Below are 21444 nucleotides of genomic sequence, written 5' to 3'. Positions count from 1 at the left end.
AAAGAAAGAATGTGTATATGAGAAGGGGGAGGGGCAGAGGGAGGAGAGAAGAATGCTGAATGATGAGTCCCTGCTTGGGGCTCCATCTCAACATCCTGAGATCATGACCTTGAGATCAAGACCTGAGCTGAAACCAAGACTCAGATGCTTACCCCACTGTGCCACCAGGTTTCCCCCACCTCCCAAATTACTTTCTTGTAGCTAGGGATGGCCGTGTGATCTTGTTCTGCCAATGGGATGCAAGAGGAAGTAAACTGGTGGGGCCTCCAGGAAAACAGTTGTTTGTCTAAATTGTAAGGGGAGAGTTCCCTGAATCTCTTCCCTAACAGTCCCCCACTTTCATGGTATTTCCATAGATGAGCTCTGCCTGGTGGTCGATAGTAGCATGACGTGATGGCGGTGCCTCTGGGGCTGAGCTGCTAAACGTGACTGAATTTAGTTTCTGAGGAAAGTGGAACCAGATAACACTCTGATTCTCTATTTGAAGACTTTCTTAGTATTCTGTTTCTGAGGAGGCAAAAACCATTTCTGAACGGTTTCTGCCACTCTTCTCACAGTGCTTCTCCCCCTTTCCCCCGCTCTCCTCTCTCTTCTCTCTGCTGCCAATCCCATGCTTCATGCGGCAGGGAGTGAGGGAGTGGGAGACTTCGAAAGTGGGATGAGCAGGGAGTCCGTAAATAATCAGCGCCATTTCCTCACTCACCCCATGATGTCCTGCTCAAACTGTATCCAAGGATGGACTTTTCTCAAAATGTAACAGCTGCAATAACAGAGTTGGTCCATGCCAAGATCGCGGCTTCAGTGGGGATACTACCAAAACCATTCCACAGCCCCCTCTGCTTCCTTCCCTGGTCCTCAGTAGGATAGTACAGAAAACCTTAGATAAGACATTAAAATTCCTGTTCTTTTCTCACAAAATCCAAAGGGAACATTCAGTCAAAGATTCTATGGAAAATAATGTATCTGATACTTTTCCTCCTTACGGTCCTAAAAAATCTACAATCAAATATGATCTCATTTTGTGTAAGACCCATGTTGATTTTTAAGATACAAAGAGGGTCAAGTTCGGGAGTTGAACTCCTATAAATATTTACTGGTGGGAATTTTTCTTCCTATTTAACTGTGGTCATTTGTGTGAATGCTCCTATCTCAGATATTCTGGAAAGCATAAAAGCATAAAAAATACATTTGCTCTTGGCATTAAGAGTAAACATTATTTGGTCTATTAATGCTATTTTGATTTGGTTATAAATGGTCTGCAGTTTGCTTAGCTTTTCATGGTTGGTTTACAAATTACTGTAGACCCTAGCTACCATGCTTACAAAATTTTGTAGAGCTATAATCAGAATCTATAAGGTACTTAGTACTTGAAATAATTATATTTCATATTTAAATCAACCATTCTTTCCTCTTCCTTCTTTTGTGAATAACATCGGATTCACCAAATCCCCTTCTCAGAAATGGCTTTAAAATCAAGCATAGGAGTGCCTGGGTAGCAAAGTCGATTAAATGGCTGCCTTTGGCTCAGGTCATGATCCCAGGGTCCTGGGGTCAAGCCCCACATTAGGCCCCCTGTTCAGTGGAAAGCCTGCTTCTCCCATTCCCTCTGCCTGCTGCTCTGCCTACTCATGCTCTCTCTCTACCTCTCTGTCAAATAAATAAATAAAATCTTTTAAAAAATAATTAAAAAATTTTAAAAAGCCAAGCATATACCTAGCCTACTCAACATGCATCTCTGAAAATAAAAATGGCCTGGAAATATTCCCAAATTAAAGCAAAGCAAAACAAAACAAAAAGCACTCTAGAGTTTAAAGATTCTGAGTCAGGATGACAAATGTAAACAGACTGTTTACTTGAAAAAAAAAAATCTGCAAACTTGGAAGAACACTAGAACTTGCATCACTGTGGAAGGCAGTATTCTACCATGATCCCCAAGACCCCCACAGCCTGGAGCATACATCCTATATATCCTCTCCCCTTGAATATAGACAGAACCTGTGATGAGATATCAGATATCAGGTTACTAATAAGTGAGCTGACTTTACTTATTCCAAAGGGGGATTATGGAGGCAGACCTAAGAGATTGGGGGTATGAAGGGGCTTACAGAGGTAGCCACGTAGCTACACCTGAGAGCAGTCTCTAGATGCTGAGAGCAACCCCTGCTCACCAGCCCGCAAGAAAGAGGGGCCTCAGTCCTCCAGCTGCAAGGAAGTGAATCCTGGCAATAACCTGAATGAGCCTGGAAGAGTCCCCCAGCCTTCAGATGAGACCCCAATCCTAGCCAACACCTTGATTTCAGCCCAGTGAGATCCTGAGCAAAGGACCCAGTTTACCCATGCCTGGACTCCTAACCCATGGGAACTGTGAGATAATACATTCATGTTGTTCTAAGCTGCTAAGTTTTTGATGATTTGTTATGCAGCAATAGATATGCAGCTATTACAATCACAGACCCAAAGCCTACCTCTGATAATAAGCCCTACAGCTATGAGAGCTACATATTCTGTTGTGGGGAAGAGATGTCTCCCTTTAGAACTTTCCTGCTTGGATGGATGGTATATTGACTGGATGTGGTACTTGTTAAGAATCCCTTAAAAGTTCATAAGAATGGTTTTATCAACAGTAAAGTTAATTAATTCACCAATTCATTCATCCAAAAATTTCTGAGCACCTACAGCAAGTTAGGAATGCTTCCAGGCACTGTTTCGTAGGATTATTTTATATCTTGGTACCATTTTTTCTTTTTTCTCCTCTAGATACTACATCCACCCTACTTATCTTCTGAGGTTAACTTTCTGGATTCAACTAATGGAATAACAGAAAGAGGAAAGAGTAGAAAAAAAGTGAAGTTAGGAAACATACTTCCCTGGATTTTTCCCTGTTGGGTTACTTTGAGCTAGAGGTATCCTTCCACTCTTGTTGGTGTTTGCCTCCTAAGTACCTTATCTCAGGACAGCCCCTCCCCCAGCCCCCACTCTACCCCTGGACGGGAAGAGTTCCCCACTGTTGCTAGTACTAGATTCTTCTTTGTGGCATACCTAAACCCTGACCACACCTTTGTAAACAGTTTCCTTATCAAACTCCTTTCCTTTCTTTGATGTTTGACTCTGCTATCTCCTACCAAGACCAGAAAGACAAAGCACCAATGATCCCTTTGAAAATGTGGTATTTGGAACCACTGGATCAGGGAACTTAGATTCAAGTCTCCATTCATCCCCTACATAACTACAGAAACGTGGTCCTTCCAGGACACCCTTTCTTTATCTTATCTGTACAATGAGAGAAGAGGTTTAAAATATCTCTATGGTTTTTATCAGGGCTCATAATCTATAAATCAGTAGGTGGGTTGTAAAACTCACTCTTTGAGATATTCAGAGGAAATGCGATTTCCCGATTCAGGCTTCTTCATGTATCTCAACCCTTTCATGTTGGAAAAACTATATTCAGGCCAACATACTGAGCAAATAGAGCTGTCCCTTTAGATAATATTTAGTCTCTTTAGGTAAAAAGCTCAGCCTCCTGAATTTCTTAGTTCAGTCTTCAGTCCCTTTTCCAGCTTCTTTCCAGGATAGCTTGTGTATGGAAGAGTTTATGCTAGGTGATCTCATGACGAAAGAAAGGAGTCCAGCTCCCTGGACTTGCTTGGTACCCTCTGGTCCTTTGAGCTCCAAAGCACCATCTCATACTGGCCTCACTGCCAGCCTCACTCACAGCTTGTCCTTCAGCCTTTCATAAGGTCTAGAGCAGAAGTTGGCAAACTTTTAAAATAAAAGGCCAGTTAGTAAATGTTTTAAGCTTTGTGGACTCTAGAGTCTCTGTTACAGTTATCCAACTCCACAGTGTGTAAACAAATGGGTGTTTATTTGGGTTGGATTTGACCCATGGACAATAGTGTGCTCACTCCTAGCCTAGAGGCTCCTTGGCTTACTTGGCTTCCCCCCATTCTCTCTCATATAGATCCTGCCCCCTTTGCATCCCCTTTGTCCAACCATGCAGGACTCCAACTGGCTCCATTTGGAACCCAGGTCTGAAGGTTCCACTGATTCCAAGGTAAGCCCTCAAGGCCCTCACTCAGAACCACGGCACATGGGAATAAAGGCTCTAGTCTCCTTCTATGGTACCAGTCCCTGCACTGTTTGCTCCTCAGTTTAGCTGGTGTTTCCATAGCCACCCTCCCTTAGACCATTGTCCCAAGAAGAGAGAGAAAAAATAAGAACTCTGACAGCTACTATGTCTGTTCTCTTCTTCTCTCTATCCCTTAGAGTCAGAAGGATCAGTTTTTTCTCCTGACCTTTATTCTTTCTCTACCATATTCTTACTCTTAACTTAGGACAATAAGCTTCATGGTCTAGCTCACTCTAGTAGAAGGAATACCTTCTCTGTAGTATGAGAGAACTCTTAGAGTTGATTTTTCTAGACTTAGTTTTTGATATGTTCAAGGGGAAAGAGGAACTTTGAAAATGTTACCTTGAGAAAATAATCTTATTTGAGAACTAACATCTTTTTCTGCACAATTCTATTTTCAATATCAAAAGCTGCACATTAACTCCTCCACTCTCTTTACTTATGCCTTTCGGAACCACCACCACTAGTAAACACTTGTAAGTGGCTCGCTGGAAGTACAAGACTAGGGGAAAGTCTTGGATTCAGGAAACAAGCACCATGAATTTTTTTTTTTTTCTTAATACTACCCTGTTGTAAGAGACAGGAGAAACAAAATGAAGCAGCTGCATAACATGCTCCAGAAAAGCCTTCCTAAAGAGTCATATAATCCTTTATTCAAATAGGAATCCATCACTCACCTTACTCAACAGATGGCCTCTGAATGAAACATCCTGGTGTCTCGGAGGCACCACTGACAGGGATGGGGTGTGAGGAGTATAGGAAAGAAGTTGAGTTTTAGGGTCCTACAGAATCACATTCCCATCTCCACTTTGCCCCTCAATTGCTATGAAATCATGGACTAGTTCTTACTGCTTCTGGGTCTCGTGATCCTTATTTCTAAAATTAGGCTCAATATGTAAGGTAAATACAGCTGCCTCCAATAGGGCCTGATATCCAGTATGCTCGATGAATGCACTTTGATAGCTACACTGTTATCAGTAGAAGTCTACAGTGTTTTTAATTCAGCCAAATTAGTGGATACTCACAACTGTTTTGTAAACTGTGTTCTTAAAAAGGGGTTTTGAGTAAATTGAACTGTGCCCGGATTGAATGGGACAGCACCTACCAAGTCTCTGCCGCCTTCCACTGTTTCTTCAACCCTTACAGGTGGCCCCCAGCAGAGGAAAGCAGTGGTAGGTTTGTTGGTACTGGATATCAAGCGCCATTTGTGATAAGAATTATACAGAGTTGCCTTTTCTTTCTTCCTATTTATTTACTTAGACTTTGCACTTTTTAAAATCATAATTCTTGGTTGTCAAAGAATAAACACGCCAGCAGGAAATACCACTTTAGCTGACCAAACTGACATTTCAACCTTGTAGTTCATGTCAGGAAGAGAGTGGCTTTCAGATTGGTATAAGCAATTCAATAGTTTTAAGGGTTAGTTCCGTTGGTCCCATTCGCAGCAAACAGGCAAGAAAAACTTGCCCCCTCTTCTTCTGGCTTCATTCTGAATAATACTTACCAGGAAATGCATTAAATGAAGTCAAATAATATGGGGCGCCTGGGTGGCTCAGTCGGTTAAGCATCTGCCTTCACTGAGGTCATGATCCCAGGACTCTGGGATCGATCTGCACTGGGCCCCCTGCTCAGTGGGGAGTCTGCTTCTCCCTCTGCCTCCCACTCCCCCTGCTTGTGGTCCTCACTCTCTCTGTCAAAGAAATAGATAAAATCTTAAAAAAAAAATTTTTTTAAATGAGGTCAAACATTAAATAAGTTCAGAACTATTTGAAAGTCAGCGCCCATTGTTACATTCCCCACAACAAATTCACTCCAGAAAATAATTAGATTCAGTAGGACGCTCACTAATGCTGAGTCTTACTCCACTGATTTCTATTCTCTGTGGACGAACTCACTGTTATTGCCTGAAGAATGTTTTATGGATTTTAGTTTTTTACGTCCCGTGAAAGAGTTCAAATGGCCCCCGCTGCTGGACCTATCAAAGTGTAGCTGCAGACATCTGCGCAGCGTTTCCTGGTGTTCTTGATAGTCCCTGTGCTTATGTAAATATAATGTGACCGACCTTTGGCCCAAGCAGTTTAACTTTACCTGGAGAACTTACTGGGGGTAGTGGAGGTGGGGAGAAGGGCGAGTTTCCTGAAAACTCATGCAAAGAGGTGAAAATATGTCTTTGGGGAGATACTTTGTCTATGCAAATGAGCAGGTAGACCAAAGAGAAGAAAAAAACTATACTCTCTTTTTTTCTTTTTTAAGATTTTATTTATTATTTATTTATTTGACAAGTAGAGATCACAAGCTGGCAGAGAGGCAGGCAGAGAGAGAGAGAGAGAGAGGGGAGGAAGCAGGCTCCTTACTGAGCAGAGAGCCTGATGTGGGGCTCGATCCCAGAACCCTGGGATCATGACCTGAGCCGAAGGCAGAGGCTTTAACCCACTGAGCCACCCAGGCATCCCTATACCCACAAATCTTGCCCAGGCAGGAATTTCATAATAAGAATGGAAGAACTGTGGAAATCAATTTAAGAAATGGATAGCGCCTCTCTGGTACCATCCTATGCCCATTCGGCATTTCTTCTACTACCCTATGTCCTCTCCTGTCTCTCTGTGTTTGACCTGGGGAATCCTGCTCTAACCTCCCCTTCCTGTCGGCCATTCCCTTGATCCTCATTAGGATGTACTTCTAGATCCCTGGCCTGGGTGATGGTTTTGCTAATGTGGTGCCCTCATAATAGGTATCAATATGTCGACTTCGCAAGCCACTGTCTTTAAAGTCTAGAACAAGGGTGTGAGTAGCCTGGGACTTGACTGATTCTAATGGAGAGAACATCAGTCTTGAAAGCAGGATATTTGGGGAAATCATTATGAACTGGAAACTGCGCTAAGAGACCAGAGTCCCTGGAGTCATACCTGCTTAATCTAAGCAATGAGCCAGCTCAAAACATGCATATTAGAATATCAAGATTAAGTTTGATGAAGATAGAGTTGCAAGACTGAAGGAAAGTGGTGAGCATGTGAAAAAATATGATCAGAATCTATAATGCACTTGGGGCTTCGAATAATTTTTTCCATTAGTTAATTTATTTTTCTCATGAGCAACGGCTGGGAACAGAGTAACTTGCCAAGTACTCACTGTGCACCAGGAACTGGACAGAAGCTTTGTAAATATCGTCCAAGTTAATCTTTCCCACAAACCTGTAAAATACATAGTGAATCAGAATTCTAGGCTGGAACTCAACAAGGGTTGAGGAACTGACATTAGGACTGGTTCTTAAGAAAATCTGTGAACCTCTTCCAAAATGGTGACTTCCCTGAACCCACCTGTCTTGGATGAGGTATGAGATGAGAAGTGAGGGCGGCCACAGCTTCCACATGCCCAGTGCACAAGCCAGCTTGCATCCACCTCGCAATTCTTCAAACAGCTTAGTCATGCTCTTGGTTTTGCTCTACGTCTTAAGTCCATATGTCTTGTCACATTGGTGAAAAAAAAGGCTGATGGGAATCACAACAGTGATCTAGTAAGGGAGAATCAACAGGTCAGAGATGCAAGGAAGCCCAGGTCCCTACCCAGGGCCCATGGCTGTTGATAGTGGTAGAGATGAGTCCTACAAGAAGAGGGAGGCAGTGGCAGCATCACTGACATAACTCAGAATTCCTTACATCTTTAGCTTCACAGTCCATCCTCTCTCACCTCTCCAGTCTCCACAACTTGACACATTGGTGTTTTCCCAACACCTCTTGAATAAGAGCTTCTCTGGACACAAAGATGGATACTTACTAAAAATCTTTACAGATTCTGATGACTGAGCATGCTTTCATTTATTCAATTAACAGTTATAAGAAGACTGTATATTCAAGGCATGTTTGGGTGCCGAAATAAGAAACAGTCATGTCCTCAAGCAGCTTGCAATTTAATCCAGGAGAGAGAGAAGTGGACAAGAAATTGCAATGCCAGGTGGTGAGTACCCTGACAGTTGTATATACGGGGGAAGAGCAGGACAAAATGTCAAGGAAGGTGTTCATAGAGGGGGCCAAGTTGAATGAGGAGGAGCTTGTGACTAGATAATTGGGGAAGAAAACACCCACGCGGTGGCAGTAGCAGGTGCAAAGACAATGAAAGAGTCTAGTGCCTTCTTAGGGGGACAAATGGGTAGAAAGGTTCAAAGAGATTGAAGGCGGCAGGGGTCAGATGTGAAAAGAGCTGAATGTGTTGCTAAGGACCTTGGGTTTTACTTTATAAGTTATGGGGTGGTTGAGGAATTCCTGATACCGTTTAGCTATGAAACAATGGAGATTTGTCTCAGGGACGGTCAGTGCCTGAGAAAGGAAGAAATCTCCCTTTCTTCCTTTTTAGGACCCTGCTCTCCTCAGGTGCCAAGGGCTGAGTTAATCACACTTCTGGTTCACAGCACTCTTGCTACTGACATGGGTCTATGCACAGCCTCTTGTTTATTTCATTATATTTTTATTTTATTTTATTTTCCCCCTTCAACCTCGATCCCCACACACCCATTCCTTCCTCCCCACAGAAGACCATCCACTCTGATGCATCTGGCAGATGTCTCGGATATTTATGTATGCTGATAACTTATGTTGTGCTCTTTTGTATGTGGATGTGTTAATTCACACAAAGGGTATTGTGATGTAACTTTTTTTCATTCAACACTCTTTTATGATCTATCTTGTGGTTCTACGTATACTTCATTTATAGCTTCCTACTCCTGTATAATATCCCATAGAATCTACTCACATTTTCTGATCCTTTCCCCTAAAGTTGAACAATTCGAGGTTTACTGCTCTCTAGAAAAGACAGTGCAGCAATAAACATCCTCATATATGTCCCCTTACGGATCTGGGTAGGATTTTCTTTAGGATATGTAATCAAGACTGGGTTTATGAATGAGAGCTTTATAAATCCTTGGTTTACCAATTACTTGGCAGATTGCTCTCCAGATCACCTATGTCAGTTTATACTCCCTCTCATAATACGTGAAAGTACATGTCCCTTCATCCTCACCAAAAACAGTATTTTCTGACTCTTGAACTTCTGTATGTCAAATGGCATCTCATTTTAATATCTATCTCTCTGACTGCTGATGTGGTTGAACATTTCTTCAGTGATTTGGTATCTTTGGATTTCCCTTTATGTGAATTTTTCATTTATATTTTTTTATTTTTCTGCTGGGTTTTCTTTCTTTTTTATAAGTATTCCTTATATATTAAGATATAAATCCCTTGGCTTGTTTAATCATTGCAAATATATTTTCCCAGGGTGTCACTTGTTAATTTTATCCATAGTATTCTCCTTTGAACAGAAATACTCCATTTGGGGGCACCTGGGTGGCTCAGTGGGTTAAGCCTCTGCCTCCGGTTCAGGTCATGATCTCAGGGTCCTCGGATGGAGCCCCACATGGGGCTCTCTGTTCCATGGGGAACCTGCTTCCCTCTCTCTCTCTGCCTGCCTCTCTGCCTATTTGTGATCTCTCCCTTTGTGTCAAATAAATAGATAAAATCTTCAAAAAAAAAAAAAAAGAAAGAATTTTGATAAAGTCAAAACCATCAAGATTTTTTTTCTTACCTTATGACATATACCTTTTAGGTCTTGTTTAAGAAATTCTCCCCAACCTCCAAGTAGACAAAGATACTCTTTACATTTTCTTCTTTTAGCTGTATAATTTTAATCTTTTATATTTAGGACTTGTTGATCTGAAGTTCACTTTTGTATATGGTGGAAGGGAGAGATCTATGTTTGTTTTTCTCCAAATACTAAGAAAATTACCCCAACTCTATCTACTAAAGAATTCATTTCTTCCCACTGATGTGAAATGTCACCTTTTTCTTTTGTCAAGTAGCCATACGTCAGTGAGTGTCTTTTGGAGGACTCTATTTTGTTCAATGTTCTCTGCCTATTTCTGCAGCGTTACCACAATGCTTTATGCTATCTCTTATTTCTAATAGGGAAGGCCCTTTATATTTATGAATTAATCTGGGGAGAACTGTTATTTTAAAATAAGTAAATCATTTCATCCATTAACATAAAAAATCCCTACATTTATTCAGATTCTTTTTAATACCCTTTAGGGGTATAAAGCCTTAGATTTTCTCCATAGAAGTCTTAGCATACTTTATTATTTCACTCTTACACTTTATATAGTTGTTGTTAGTGTAAGTTGTTTCTTTTGCAAATTATATTTTCTCCTTAATTGTTAGTATAATGAAAATCCCAGCTCTTTTGTTCTGACAGGTTGTTGATTCTGAAGGTTTTCTATGTAGATAACCACGCTGCAGCAAATAACGATACAAGGAAGTCTCTTCCCTTTCAATAGTTTTACTTCTAATTATTTTCTTTGTTATTACACTGGCCACGACTTCCAATATTATACTGAACAATAGTGGTGGTAACTGTTTTCTTGCCTTGTTTTTTAATCTCACAATGGCTGCATTTAAACTTTCTCTTGTAAGTATGGTGTTTGCTGTAGGTGGCAATGTAGAGCCTTTAACACATTGCAGAAGTTCTCTGTTCTTAGTTATCTGAGAGTTTATATTTTTATATTACAAATAGTTGTTCAATTGTTTCAAATTCTTTTTAGGCTTCCATGAGATAGCTGGGTAATTTTTCCTTTTTAGTTCATCAATATGGTGATTTATATGACAGATTTTCTATTATAAAACGATTCTTCATTCCTAGGATGAATCTTGTTTTATTATGTCATTTTTTAAAAAAACACTGCTAGGTTCAGTTAGCTATTGCTTTTTTAGGATTTTTAAAATCTATTTTCACATATGAAATGGGTGTAATTATCTTCTACTACTATATTTTGATTGGAATCCAGGTTCTACTGACTTCATAAAGTGAACTGAGTAACTTTCTCACTTTTTCTACTTTCTGTAACAACTTGCATATGGTAGGAATCAAATATTTCTAAGAATTTGGTGGATTTACTTGTACAATTGTCTGGGGTTGGAAGATTTTTATTCCTTTTATGCAAAGGTGAATTCTTTTATTATTTTTCTGATTTGAGTAGTTAGTGGTTTTCATCTATTCACATTTTAGATTTCATCTTGCATCAATTTTGGCATTTGTATACTTTTATAGACATTTATTCATTTTGTCTAGGTCTTCAAATACATTGGTGTTTATATATGCATGTATGTAGTTTTAAATTTCTAATTTCTTTCTGTATTTTGCTTATTTGCAATTTCTCTCTCTCATTTTTTCCTCTTTATCATTCTTGCCTGAAGCTTGTCTATTTTATTGATCTTAAAAAAATTCAAGTCTTGTGTTAGCTAAATTTCTCTGTTTTGGAGGGTTGCTGTTGTTCAGTATTTTATTGATTTCTCATGTTTATGATTTCCTTCCTTCATATATCTTTGGGCCTTCTCTGTTGTTCATTTCCAACTTGCTGAGGTAAGCACTTAGTTCATTAGTTTAAAGTCTTTTTTGTTTTCTGATAAATATAAGCTTATTGAATCTATAAATTTCATTCCAAGTAGTGATTCTAACTGGTATGTTTTTAATACCATTTAATTTTAAAGGTTCTTTTTGTTTCAAGTTTTTATTTAAATTCTAGTTAGTCAACATATATTATAATATTAGTTTCAGTACAGTACAATTTAGTGATTTATCACTTACATATAACACCCAGTGCTCATCACGTCAAGTGCCCTCCTCAATACCCATCACTCATTTAGCCCATCCCCCTGCCCTCCCCAGCAACTCTCAGTTTGTTCTCTTTGTTAAGAGTCTGTTTTATGGTTTGCCTGTCTCTCTCTGTTATTATGTTTCCTTTTTTTTTTCTTTTAAGTTTATTTATTTAAGTAATCTCTATACCCACTGTGGGACTTGAACTCATGACCCTAAGATCAAGAGTCACACACTTTTCTGACTGAGCCAGCCAGGCACCCCTAAATTTCCCTTTCAACCAAAGGGTACATCTTTCAATTTCCAGACATGTACATTAAAAAAATTTTTTTCTTATTACTGATTTCTTTCTATAGTAATTTTTTTGCATATAGTCAGATAACATTGTATTATTTGATTCTTTAGAATTTCTTGTGGCTTCCTCTGTATAGCTATTACATTGTTGATTGGTATATATATGTTTCATATGGGCTTGAGTAATATATTCTCTCTTAAAGATCATAGGTACATGATAGATAGGTAGATAGATTCAGTTTCTTAGTTTTGTTATTTAAAATCTTCTTTATATTTGATTTTTTAAAAATCCGAACAAAAGTTGGCCATGGATTTAAAATCTCCTAATCCAGAGTTGGATGAGTGTCAGTAAGGAGGATTGGGCATAAATTGGTTGATGGGGGAGAGAATTTTTTTCCTTCTGTATTCAATATGACTGTATTATGCTGATACATTTTTTAAAAAATTTGTATTTATTTGTTTGACAGAGGGAGACACAGTGAAAAAGGGAACATAAGCAGGGGGAGTGAGAGAGGGGGAAGCAGGCTTCCCACTGAGCAGAGAGCCTGATGCGGGGCTCAATCCCAGGCCTCTGGGATCACGACCCAAGGTGAAGAGGCTTAATAAGGACTGAGCCACCCAGGCACTTATAGAGACATGTATCTTATTAACAGTTGTAAGAAGAGTGGAAGCAGAGAATGAAGGAGGAAAGTGTCTGAGTTTTGGCTGAATGCCTCCTCCCAGTGGAAGGCAAATCAAAGAAAATTTCTCCAGTTTAGGCCCAGTGGATGGCCTATAATCCAGAGAAAGGTAATATGTGTATGTACACATCAGCGAGAGAGAGAGAGAGAGAGAGAGAGAGAGAGAGAATACATTTCAGGAATTGCAACACTTGGGCACCAAACTGCTTTGCTTTGGGACATCCTGGGTGGTGGAAAAACACAAAGAAGAGAGGAGACTTTACTATCACCTCCAAACCACTGCTTTCTGAACAAAACATGTAGTTGGCAGGAATAAGTGATTCTATTGGAAGCACTTTTTTTTTTTCTCGTAGTTCTTGATGTGTGTGAGTAAATTTCAAATTTATCAGAAATGTAGATGGCGGCTTCCATTAATGGAGTCATTGGGCCTGAGGCTAATATTTTTCTGATGCACATGAATTCCCCTGGGGCCCTCAGAAATATTTTGGGAAGGGGACTTTTTAAAAGACTGGATAATGGAGCAGGAAAGGGGCTCAGGGCCATTGTAGTTTGGCCATTTAAATGTTAAAATGACTTAATTTGTATTCACAGATAGTGACATCCTGGTTTCTTAGATGTGTATATGTCTCTATGTGTGTACTACCATATCACATGTATCTGGAAAGAAAAAAACCATATGTAATATATATGTAATTTTTTCCTCACAGATAGCACACAGTTTTGTTAACCTGCTTCATCCATCCAACAATATGCCATCGAGATAGTATAATAATTAAAAATATCATTAGTAATCTGCAGTCAGAGAGAATTAATCCATTTGAAAATTCTAGGTATTCACCCACTACTAGCTTGCCTGATCAGGCTCAATTTACTTAGCAGGGAAGCATCCAAACATTTAAGTATGCAAATGTGTAAAGCCAAATGAGACCTCATTTAATTCCTTTATTGTCTTACAGTGAAAGAGAGCAAATGAACAAGCTGATGGCTTTATGCCAATTATTTTTACTACGATTTCTTTTATGCTAAGGTATAGCTGAAAGCAAGCCCTCAAATTCTAGCATGAACACGCAGCAGCAATAACATGAATATTTTAGGGGCCATAAGACTCTTTTCACAGGCTTATGGTTGGAAATAAAAAATTTAAGTGGCAACTGCTTTGGAAAACACGTCATAAACCACTGGGACTAAGTGTAAGAGTGTGTGTGTGGCCTCCACCCCAAATGTGCTTCTAAAAAACTCAAGTCCTAGGTGTCCAAGGCCCTCCACACACAATGCTCTTTCCTCCTATCTTTCTAGATTAGTCGTTCACACTCACCCCCACTTAATTCAGCTCCACACCTCCTTCCACTCGCACAAACTTACTAGTACAGAACATGCATTTTCACATCAAGGAATATGGCCCCAGGACTATCTTCAGATCCCAAGGCCAGCATGAGAGCTGGGCGATGGTGCCCACCATGAGAAATTCAGCCAGACGGAGACCAACTGGCCGAGCTAGAGAGAGCAGCGGGCTAACGAGGGTTAGGTCATGACCCCCAGCATGACAGCTCCATTTCCTCTATTCCTTTCCACCAGACTGCACACTGAACTTCCCCTAGTCCTCTTCACAGACTGGAATGGTGAGTGAGGCAGGGACCTCGTGGAAACCTCAAAGCCCGGTCCCAATGACAGCTTGTCCGGACCATTCATTTGCTCACATTGAGAAGGAGACATTATTGCTAACCTAGAGGAGAGCTAACCAATCAGAGCATTTAGCTTATTTGTTTAAGGATGGTTTTCCCCATCTAGGAAAAAAAAAAAGAAAAGAAAAGAAAAGAAAAAGTACAGTGTTTCTATGTTTAAAGCACATCAAGAATTAATGAACCTCATTTTCTTTCTCTTACCCAAGGCATATCACTGCTTAAAACCACAAAGTGCTGACCCAGCCAGTGGTTCCAGAACCCGGGGCCTCGGCGCAGCATTTTAAAGACTCATCCTCATAATAAATTACTATTTTTGTTATAGTCCTGGTAACATATGGTGAATGGAAAACACTTTTTGTAGATTAAGCAACATAGTTCACATTAATGGTTTTCTATACTTTAGAACTTAAAGAGATTTTAATGCACTGTTCATTTGGTGCAGTTTCTGCTGAATTATTTAAAACATCTCCTTCCTGCTTTAACTATGAACTTGCATTAGGAAATACAATGCCAATTAAGATTCCTCCATTGCCTCAAATGCTCTAAAAATAAATACAAACTAAATCCCAACCATAAATACATTTCCCTCTTTATACTCTGACCTTCCTATTATCCTAACCTTAGGCAAAAGACAGAAATGATACACGCAACTTGGCTGAGAGAGACAAGCCAGAAGATTGGGAAATTATGAAGGTAATAAAAAAATTGAAGTTTGAAGGATGGCTTTTGGAAAGTGCTGGAGACACACGGAGTCTTCACCATATCTAGGTGGAAACCTCAGCATTTATGTAGATCAGTACGGGTTCCACCATTTCCAGAATTACATAACATAAAATACAAACACAAGTTCTTAATTTACATAAAGTCAGAAGTTAAAGATGTTGGCTCAGTTGGCTGAGTTGAATCTAATTTACTGTGATAAACAGTCAGAAGTGAGAACGGAATACCGTCCATAACTTTGGCCATGTTTCATTTGCCTGTTTTATTTTTGCAAAGCTGAGAGTTTCTCTTGGTCTCAGCAACCTTGCCCAAGTTGTCTCCCCACTCTCTTCCCATTGTGTGAAGATTTGCTATTGACCCTAGGCCTGCATCAGATAACTTGCTCCCAGTAGACCGAATCTGACTCCTAGTCCCCATACCACTTCTCGAACTCCAGGCCACTTCCACCTGGTGTGTCTGCGGCCTGCTGCCTCCTGCCCCTTCCATTCTGTTCAGAGCACTACTCCCTGAAGGAAGCTCTTCCGTAAGGGAGTTCTCAACGAATCCCTCTAACTCCGGCATCTGATCACTCTATAACCTTGTACATACATGTCCACTTTCCGAAAGAAGCGTGCGAACATGATTTTCAGTTACTTTTGTATTGCCACACATTTTCACTTGGGCGCATCCTGGCTGATGAGTGCCCTGTCTCCACAGAGCTCAGAACATGTTCCTGCAGGACCCCTGGAAGGTTCGAGTTTCAGTTTGAATCAGAGTGCCATCTACTGGTGTAAATGTTGCAATACTATCAGGGAGATTACATTGTACATACTCCATACCTGTGACACATACCAGTTCTCACCGTTTGATTAAAGAATAAGGAATGTGCTATTTAAAAGAAATAATTTGCTCCCACTCTTAGTAACACATATGTTTTCAAAGAAGAAATGGCAATGAAATAAGAAAAGATCCCCATTTGGATCCTCTAAATAATAAAAACATCATCTCCAAAAGATGGGTGTGAATTCTAGACTGTGTCCTCCGGCTGCTTTGTAAACTTTGCTTTTTATTTATTGAAAAAAAAATATATGAAATTAGGAACTGCAACAATATAGAGTACAATGTCAGAATGCCATTAAGGCCTATGGAAAGGGCACTGTTTTAGAAGGAAGACTAGGGGTTTTGTTTTGTTTTGTTCCAAGAACTTAGCCCTTCTATACGGGAAGTCATCCCTAGACTGAGCACAGCTTGGAGTCCTAACCCTCCGAGCTAGCATGGTCTCTTGGCACAAAGTGGAGAGACTGTATTTTTTTTAAAAAAGCAATAGTAAAAATATTTAACCCCTCTTTATCAGGCTAACATTTTTGCCGGTTAAATAATTTCTCAAACCATTTAATAACTCCGTCTTTCTACTTGCTCTTAATCCTATCGCACCGTGGGTAAATTTAAATTGCACAGGGGTGGGTCTGTTAAGAGAACACTTTTCTTCCTTTGCCCAGAAGCTGATCCAGATAGCACGGGATCATTAGTGACCAAACAGATGCCCCCATCTATAACTCAGAGACAGCCCTCAGCTGTACAGAGAACCTTTCATTTCCTACGTAGAGGTGAACTCAGAACGTGTCACTGGTTTTTGCACCCTCTTAATCTTCCTGTTTATTCTGAGCTTCATTAAAGTCAATCTCCATAGGGCAGACTGTCATCTGAGCTCGGCCCGTCCTGCTGTCTGCTCTCTCCAGAGAGCATCCTTCATCCTGATAAACGGCCTGTGAGCTGAGCACATGACTGAGCTCCTTAAGGTAAATAGATTACAGAGCGATGTTCCTTCCACACTGGCTCAACAGAATTTGATAAGCAGGATCATTGACGTGGGCGTGATGGTGGAGATGATGTTTTCTGAAAGATGGGGTTTCAGATTTACCATTGTAAAATGAGATAGTGACGATTTTTTTTTCATTGTGTAAAACCGTACCTTTAAGGCTGCATTAGCTAGTGTCACTCATCTGCCAAGTATCTCCCTCAGGATTTAGCATCAATTATGGGACATCTTCTGTGTGCCAGGCTCTCTGCTAGGCATTAGAGACCTACAGATACACATAGGGATGGAAAGTGGCGGCAGTGGTGGGAGCCGGAGTGAAGCTCTCTGGGAAGACATGAAGCGTGCCGCCATGACAACGCCAGATTAGTGGGTGCCTGTTTGTTGGACTCACAGGCCATGCTGTCCCAGAGCAATTGTTATATCTAGATGAAAAGGCAATGCTGGGGCCTGAGACTGGTCTCTAGGCAACTCTGTTCCTCCCCTGACTCATGTTGATAGATAAAGCAACAAGCTATGCCTGGAGGAACCAGGACTGTCCTTCCTACCTGATAAACCAAACACAGACTGGACTATGGAGACGGCAAGTCTCATATCTCAGGCAGGGGCTGTAGAGGGGTCTTGGGTTCCTGAGCTGAGGAACCAGCTAGCACCACAGTCACTCCCCAATACTTGGATGCTGGAACCATGTAAAAGATACCCCACATATTGTGACAAGGGTAAAAGATGGACAGTCCCAGAAGAAGGTGGAAACTTACCTCCTGGATGATCGGGGAAAGATCTATGTAGAAAGTGTTACAAGGAAGCTCACTTTCTCTTAGCTGAGAAGGGAGATAAGGTCGAGGAGGACTCCCACCCACCCTACACCCCAGTTTTCCTAAGGTTTGGGTAGCAGAAATCCAAGGTCCTCTTCAACAATGACACCAACTTCTTCCTGGAAGGCTTGTAGATCAGCCGGAAGACGGGACAGCCAGACAGATGGTGTCCTGTCCTGCCAGGGGCTGCTCCTGGCTCCTGTCTTCCTCTAGTTCACTCAGTGAGAAAACCAGGAGTGAAGAGCTCCACAGGCAGTACTTCGGGGGCAAGGGCTTGGTCTTCTGAGCCATGCAGAGTCACCATCCTCCAGGCTTAGTTCCGCTAACCACACATCCTGTTAGCCCTCCGAGTTCTCGCTGGACCACAGCCGTCTGTCTCTCCCTCCTCTGAGCTCCTCCTGTGATTTACAGTTCAATATTTTATTATATTCAGTCTCATAATGCAATTATTCCTTGCATGTTGTGTGGCCACAACAAGATCACATTTGTGAGCTTCTTTGAAATGAGAGAGACATAGACTCAGACATGCAGCAGGTGTCTCATACTTAACCTAACCTGGGAATCAGAAAATAAGAGCTTGTAGAAACCTTCCTGTAACAGCATAGGAAACAGATCTAGAGAATCGCCGCTTTATTTATTTCACAAGCGCCTCATGAAACTTTCGAGTCACCGTGCTGGGTGCTGTGGAGGAGACAGAGAAGGACCCAGTTCTCGTGCACCTGCCAGTGACGCGTGAGAAAGAGGATGTGTGGCCTAATTACCAAAAGTGGAACCCATTAAGAAGGCAACAGTGAGCCTGAGGGATCTCACGTGAGAGAGGTGATGGGTCAGCTGAGGAACTGAAGGGAGGGTTTGTGGAGGAGGTGGCACCTGAGCCCAATGAAGGATTTGATGGGTAGGAATGGGGAAGTGTATACAAGTGGGAATGTATATTGGCCTTTGCCAAGCTTTACATTCACCTCCAAGCCAGCCCGCAGGAGTCAGCTGAGACAACTGTCGTGGTGGCTACCACCCGCGCTGAGCGCCTCCCCCCGCCCCCCCCAGGGCTGGCTGACACTTTCATCCCCCAAATAGGAGCATCCCTTGATGTGACTGTCTCAGCTCTTTGCTCATGAAGAGGGCTGTCTCTTCCGTCTCCTTTCTCAGTTTCACATCCCCTGCCTCCCCCAAGGGCAGGGAAGCTTGCAATCTCCCTTAACCTTTGGCAGCTGGCAGGGGCTCTGACCTTGTCTTGTCCTAGCCTCAGCACAACAGACCAAGGCGCTCCTGTGGGCCCAGCTCCCCACCCCCTACACGTGCTACATATTGAACACCGTGCCTCGGGCCTGGCCCAAGGTTTTCACAGGGTTTAAAAGGTTTCCTTGGAGGCAGAAGGGTGGGTTGTCCACCTCTCTTTGCATCAGGGCTTGGCACTTCCCATGGAAGGAAGCCAGGCTCTTCCTGAGAAAAGCTGCAGGAGGCTAAGCAAACTCGGACCACATAGGCAAGAATCTTCTGAGCCTCTCTCTGCCAGCCAGCTCCCTGCCCACTCCGCCCCCTCATTCTTCCTTCAGCTGACGCTTCACTGCCCTCGTGCCTGTACAGACGCATCCTTTGCCCAAGCCAGGATACTCTTGCTCATTCTCCTTACCCTGCCTGTAACTGGGCTCTACCCTACCCCACCCCCAATGCAAGGGGTAACCCCTTTAACCTCTTTCTTGCGTCTGCTCATGCAGCTCTGCCTTCTGGCCATGTCCTGTGGTCAAAGAGATGCATTTTCTACCCTCCCTATGTGCTTGCTTCCTTTTTTCTTTTTCCTTATTCCCTTTGAGTTCAGGGGAGAGGGGAGAAGCCTCGGATGCCAGGACAGCAGCATGGACTCGAGGTAACACAGAGAGGCTGAATAATTCATCTCTGTTCTTAACTCAGCATAAAAGCCCAACCCCCACAGGTTCCTCTCCAGTCTTCCCTCTAGACCGGGGGCTTCAGACTCCTGCCCTCACCTTAAGTGGAAACTGGGTGAAAGCCACATCAAGAGGAACTCTGAAAGTTGCCTCTGGATGAAAAGGGAGCCCCTTGGACACTCCAGCAGCAGGTGAGGACCTCATGCCTTCTGATTCCTTAGACTTCTGTCTAACGGCCCCAGAGGTAGGTCTGTGAGAAGAACCTCCAAGTGAGGTTCTACTTCTCTTTTAGGTGTGGCCAATTCTAATTCACTATTGCTATAGAGCTGTAATAGCCTTTTCACTTATTTTAAGTTCCGGGATCCCAAAATTTAGTTCAAATAAACACTTATATGCGGCAAAACATAGGGTCCAGTTCTAACCCTTTGGTAGCTATGTGACTTCGAAAATTTCATTCTATTTGAGGTAGGGCAGCAAAGCAGGGCTGTGCCCAATTTACTTTCTCCTGCCTTCCAGCTACTCCTCCCTCCCGTCAAGGGCCGGTGATTGGGGCCTTGGCTCAGCCGCCCGTCCATCAGGTGGTCATTGATAGAACTGATGCCGCTGAGTACTTTAGAACAAGCCTTGCTTGGGACTTTTTGTGGATTTGGACCAAATGTAAGGCTAGAGAGGAGACCTCAGTGCCGTAATAAGTCCCAGAGGCCTGGTATTGGACAGTACATGCTACAACCTCTACACTCCTGTTGTGAGGATGTGACAGCCCAGAGCTCTGAGAACCAGTGTCCCAGGACAACCCAGCTCCGGCCATTTGGGGGTGGCAGGGAGGTCACTGGAACGTGATTCCGCAGAACCCTTCTCTACCACCACCTTCCAGACTTTTTTGTGGGTTGTGAACTGTTTTAGATAAGCTCAGAGTTAAGGTTCAGGAGATAATCTCTGGCAAAAATGACATGAAACACACGTATTTATCTCTTCTAAAGTGGTGTAACACGTCAAAACTGAAAATAGACACAAAATAATTTTAGTTTTGAAAACTGTTCAATGGAAGCATTGGAATGTGTGATAAAGTGTATTCTTCTCCATCTACTGAGCAAATGTTTTAGAATCTATGAACCAAGGCTGACTGAGTCAGGAAGCTTCCTCCAGATTTAAGCCTTGGCTCCCTCTAGTGTCTCTGACTCCACCTTTGTTTCAGCCCTAAAATGCCTGGGACCTACCAGCTCTATTCAATGAGGATTCAAAGCCCAGTTCCTTCCTTTAACCACCCCTCACCGCACAGTGACCATTGATCACAGACTTCTCCCTCTATGAGCTCAGATATCTTCTGTTGCTCACAACGGACATTTTATTGTATTCCGTTCATAAGGTAGTTGTTTCATATGTATTGTTTGTCCTGCTCCCATCACCGTGGTCTTTTTCTAACTTATTTTTAAATTCCTGTATAGTTAACATTCTATTGGTTTCAGGTGTACAATAGAGTGATCAGACATTGTATACAATGTATACATTGTATACATTACTCTGTGCTCGTCAACCTAAGTGACCTTTAATCCCCTTCATCTCCTTCACCACCCCCCCCCCCACCTCCCTTCTGGCAACTTCAGTTATCTGTATTTAAGAGATTTTTTTTTTTAATCTCTTTTTTTCCTTTGTTTGTTTTGTTTCTTCAATTCCACTTACGAGTGAAATCACATGGTGTTTGTTCTCTGCTGGTTTATTTCACTTGGCCTCAGAGCCTTTAGGTCCACCCACACTTTTGTGAATACAGTTGTGTCTTTGAAATGGGAAACCTATACTATGAGGCATGCAAT

The 21444-nt window shown here is 41.9% G+C and overlaps 1 protein-coding gene and 1 long non-coding RNA gene across 2 annotated transcripts in view; one reads left to right on the top strand and one right to left on the bottom strand.

Annotated features, from left to right (window-relative positions):
• LOC131835850 (uncharacterized) overlaps positions 1-4924 on the bottom strand; it is a 68236-nt gene extending 63312 nt beyond the window's left edge. The window contains exon 1 of the long non-coding RNA XR_009355384.1: positions 4804-4924. This is a non-coding gene — a long non-coding RNA (uncharacterized LOC131835850). The remainder of the gene's footprint in view (positions 1-4803) is intronic.
• The window catches only part of MNS1 (meiosis specific nuclear structural 1), an 87409-nt gene continuing 69917 nt past the window's right edge, over positions 3953-21444 (top strand). The window contains exons 1-2 of the mRNA XM_059180596.1: positions 3953-4051; positions 7957-8080. Of these exons, the coding sequence (XP_059036579.1) occupies positions 8012-8080 (69 nt within the window). The 5' untranslated portion in view covers positions 3953-4051; positions 7957-8011. The remainder of the gene's footprint in view (positions 4052-7956; positions 8081-21444) is intronic.

This window comes from Mustela lutreola, chromosome 7 (genome assembly GCF_030435805.1).
Source record: "Mustela lutreola isolate mMusLut2 chromosome 7, mMusLut2.pri, whole genome shotgun sequence".
NCBI lineage: Eukaryota > Metazoa > Chordata > Mammalia > Carnivora > Mustelidae > Mustela > Mustela lutreola.
This window is presented reverse-complemented; position numbering and strand designations above follow the sequence as displayed.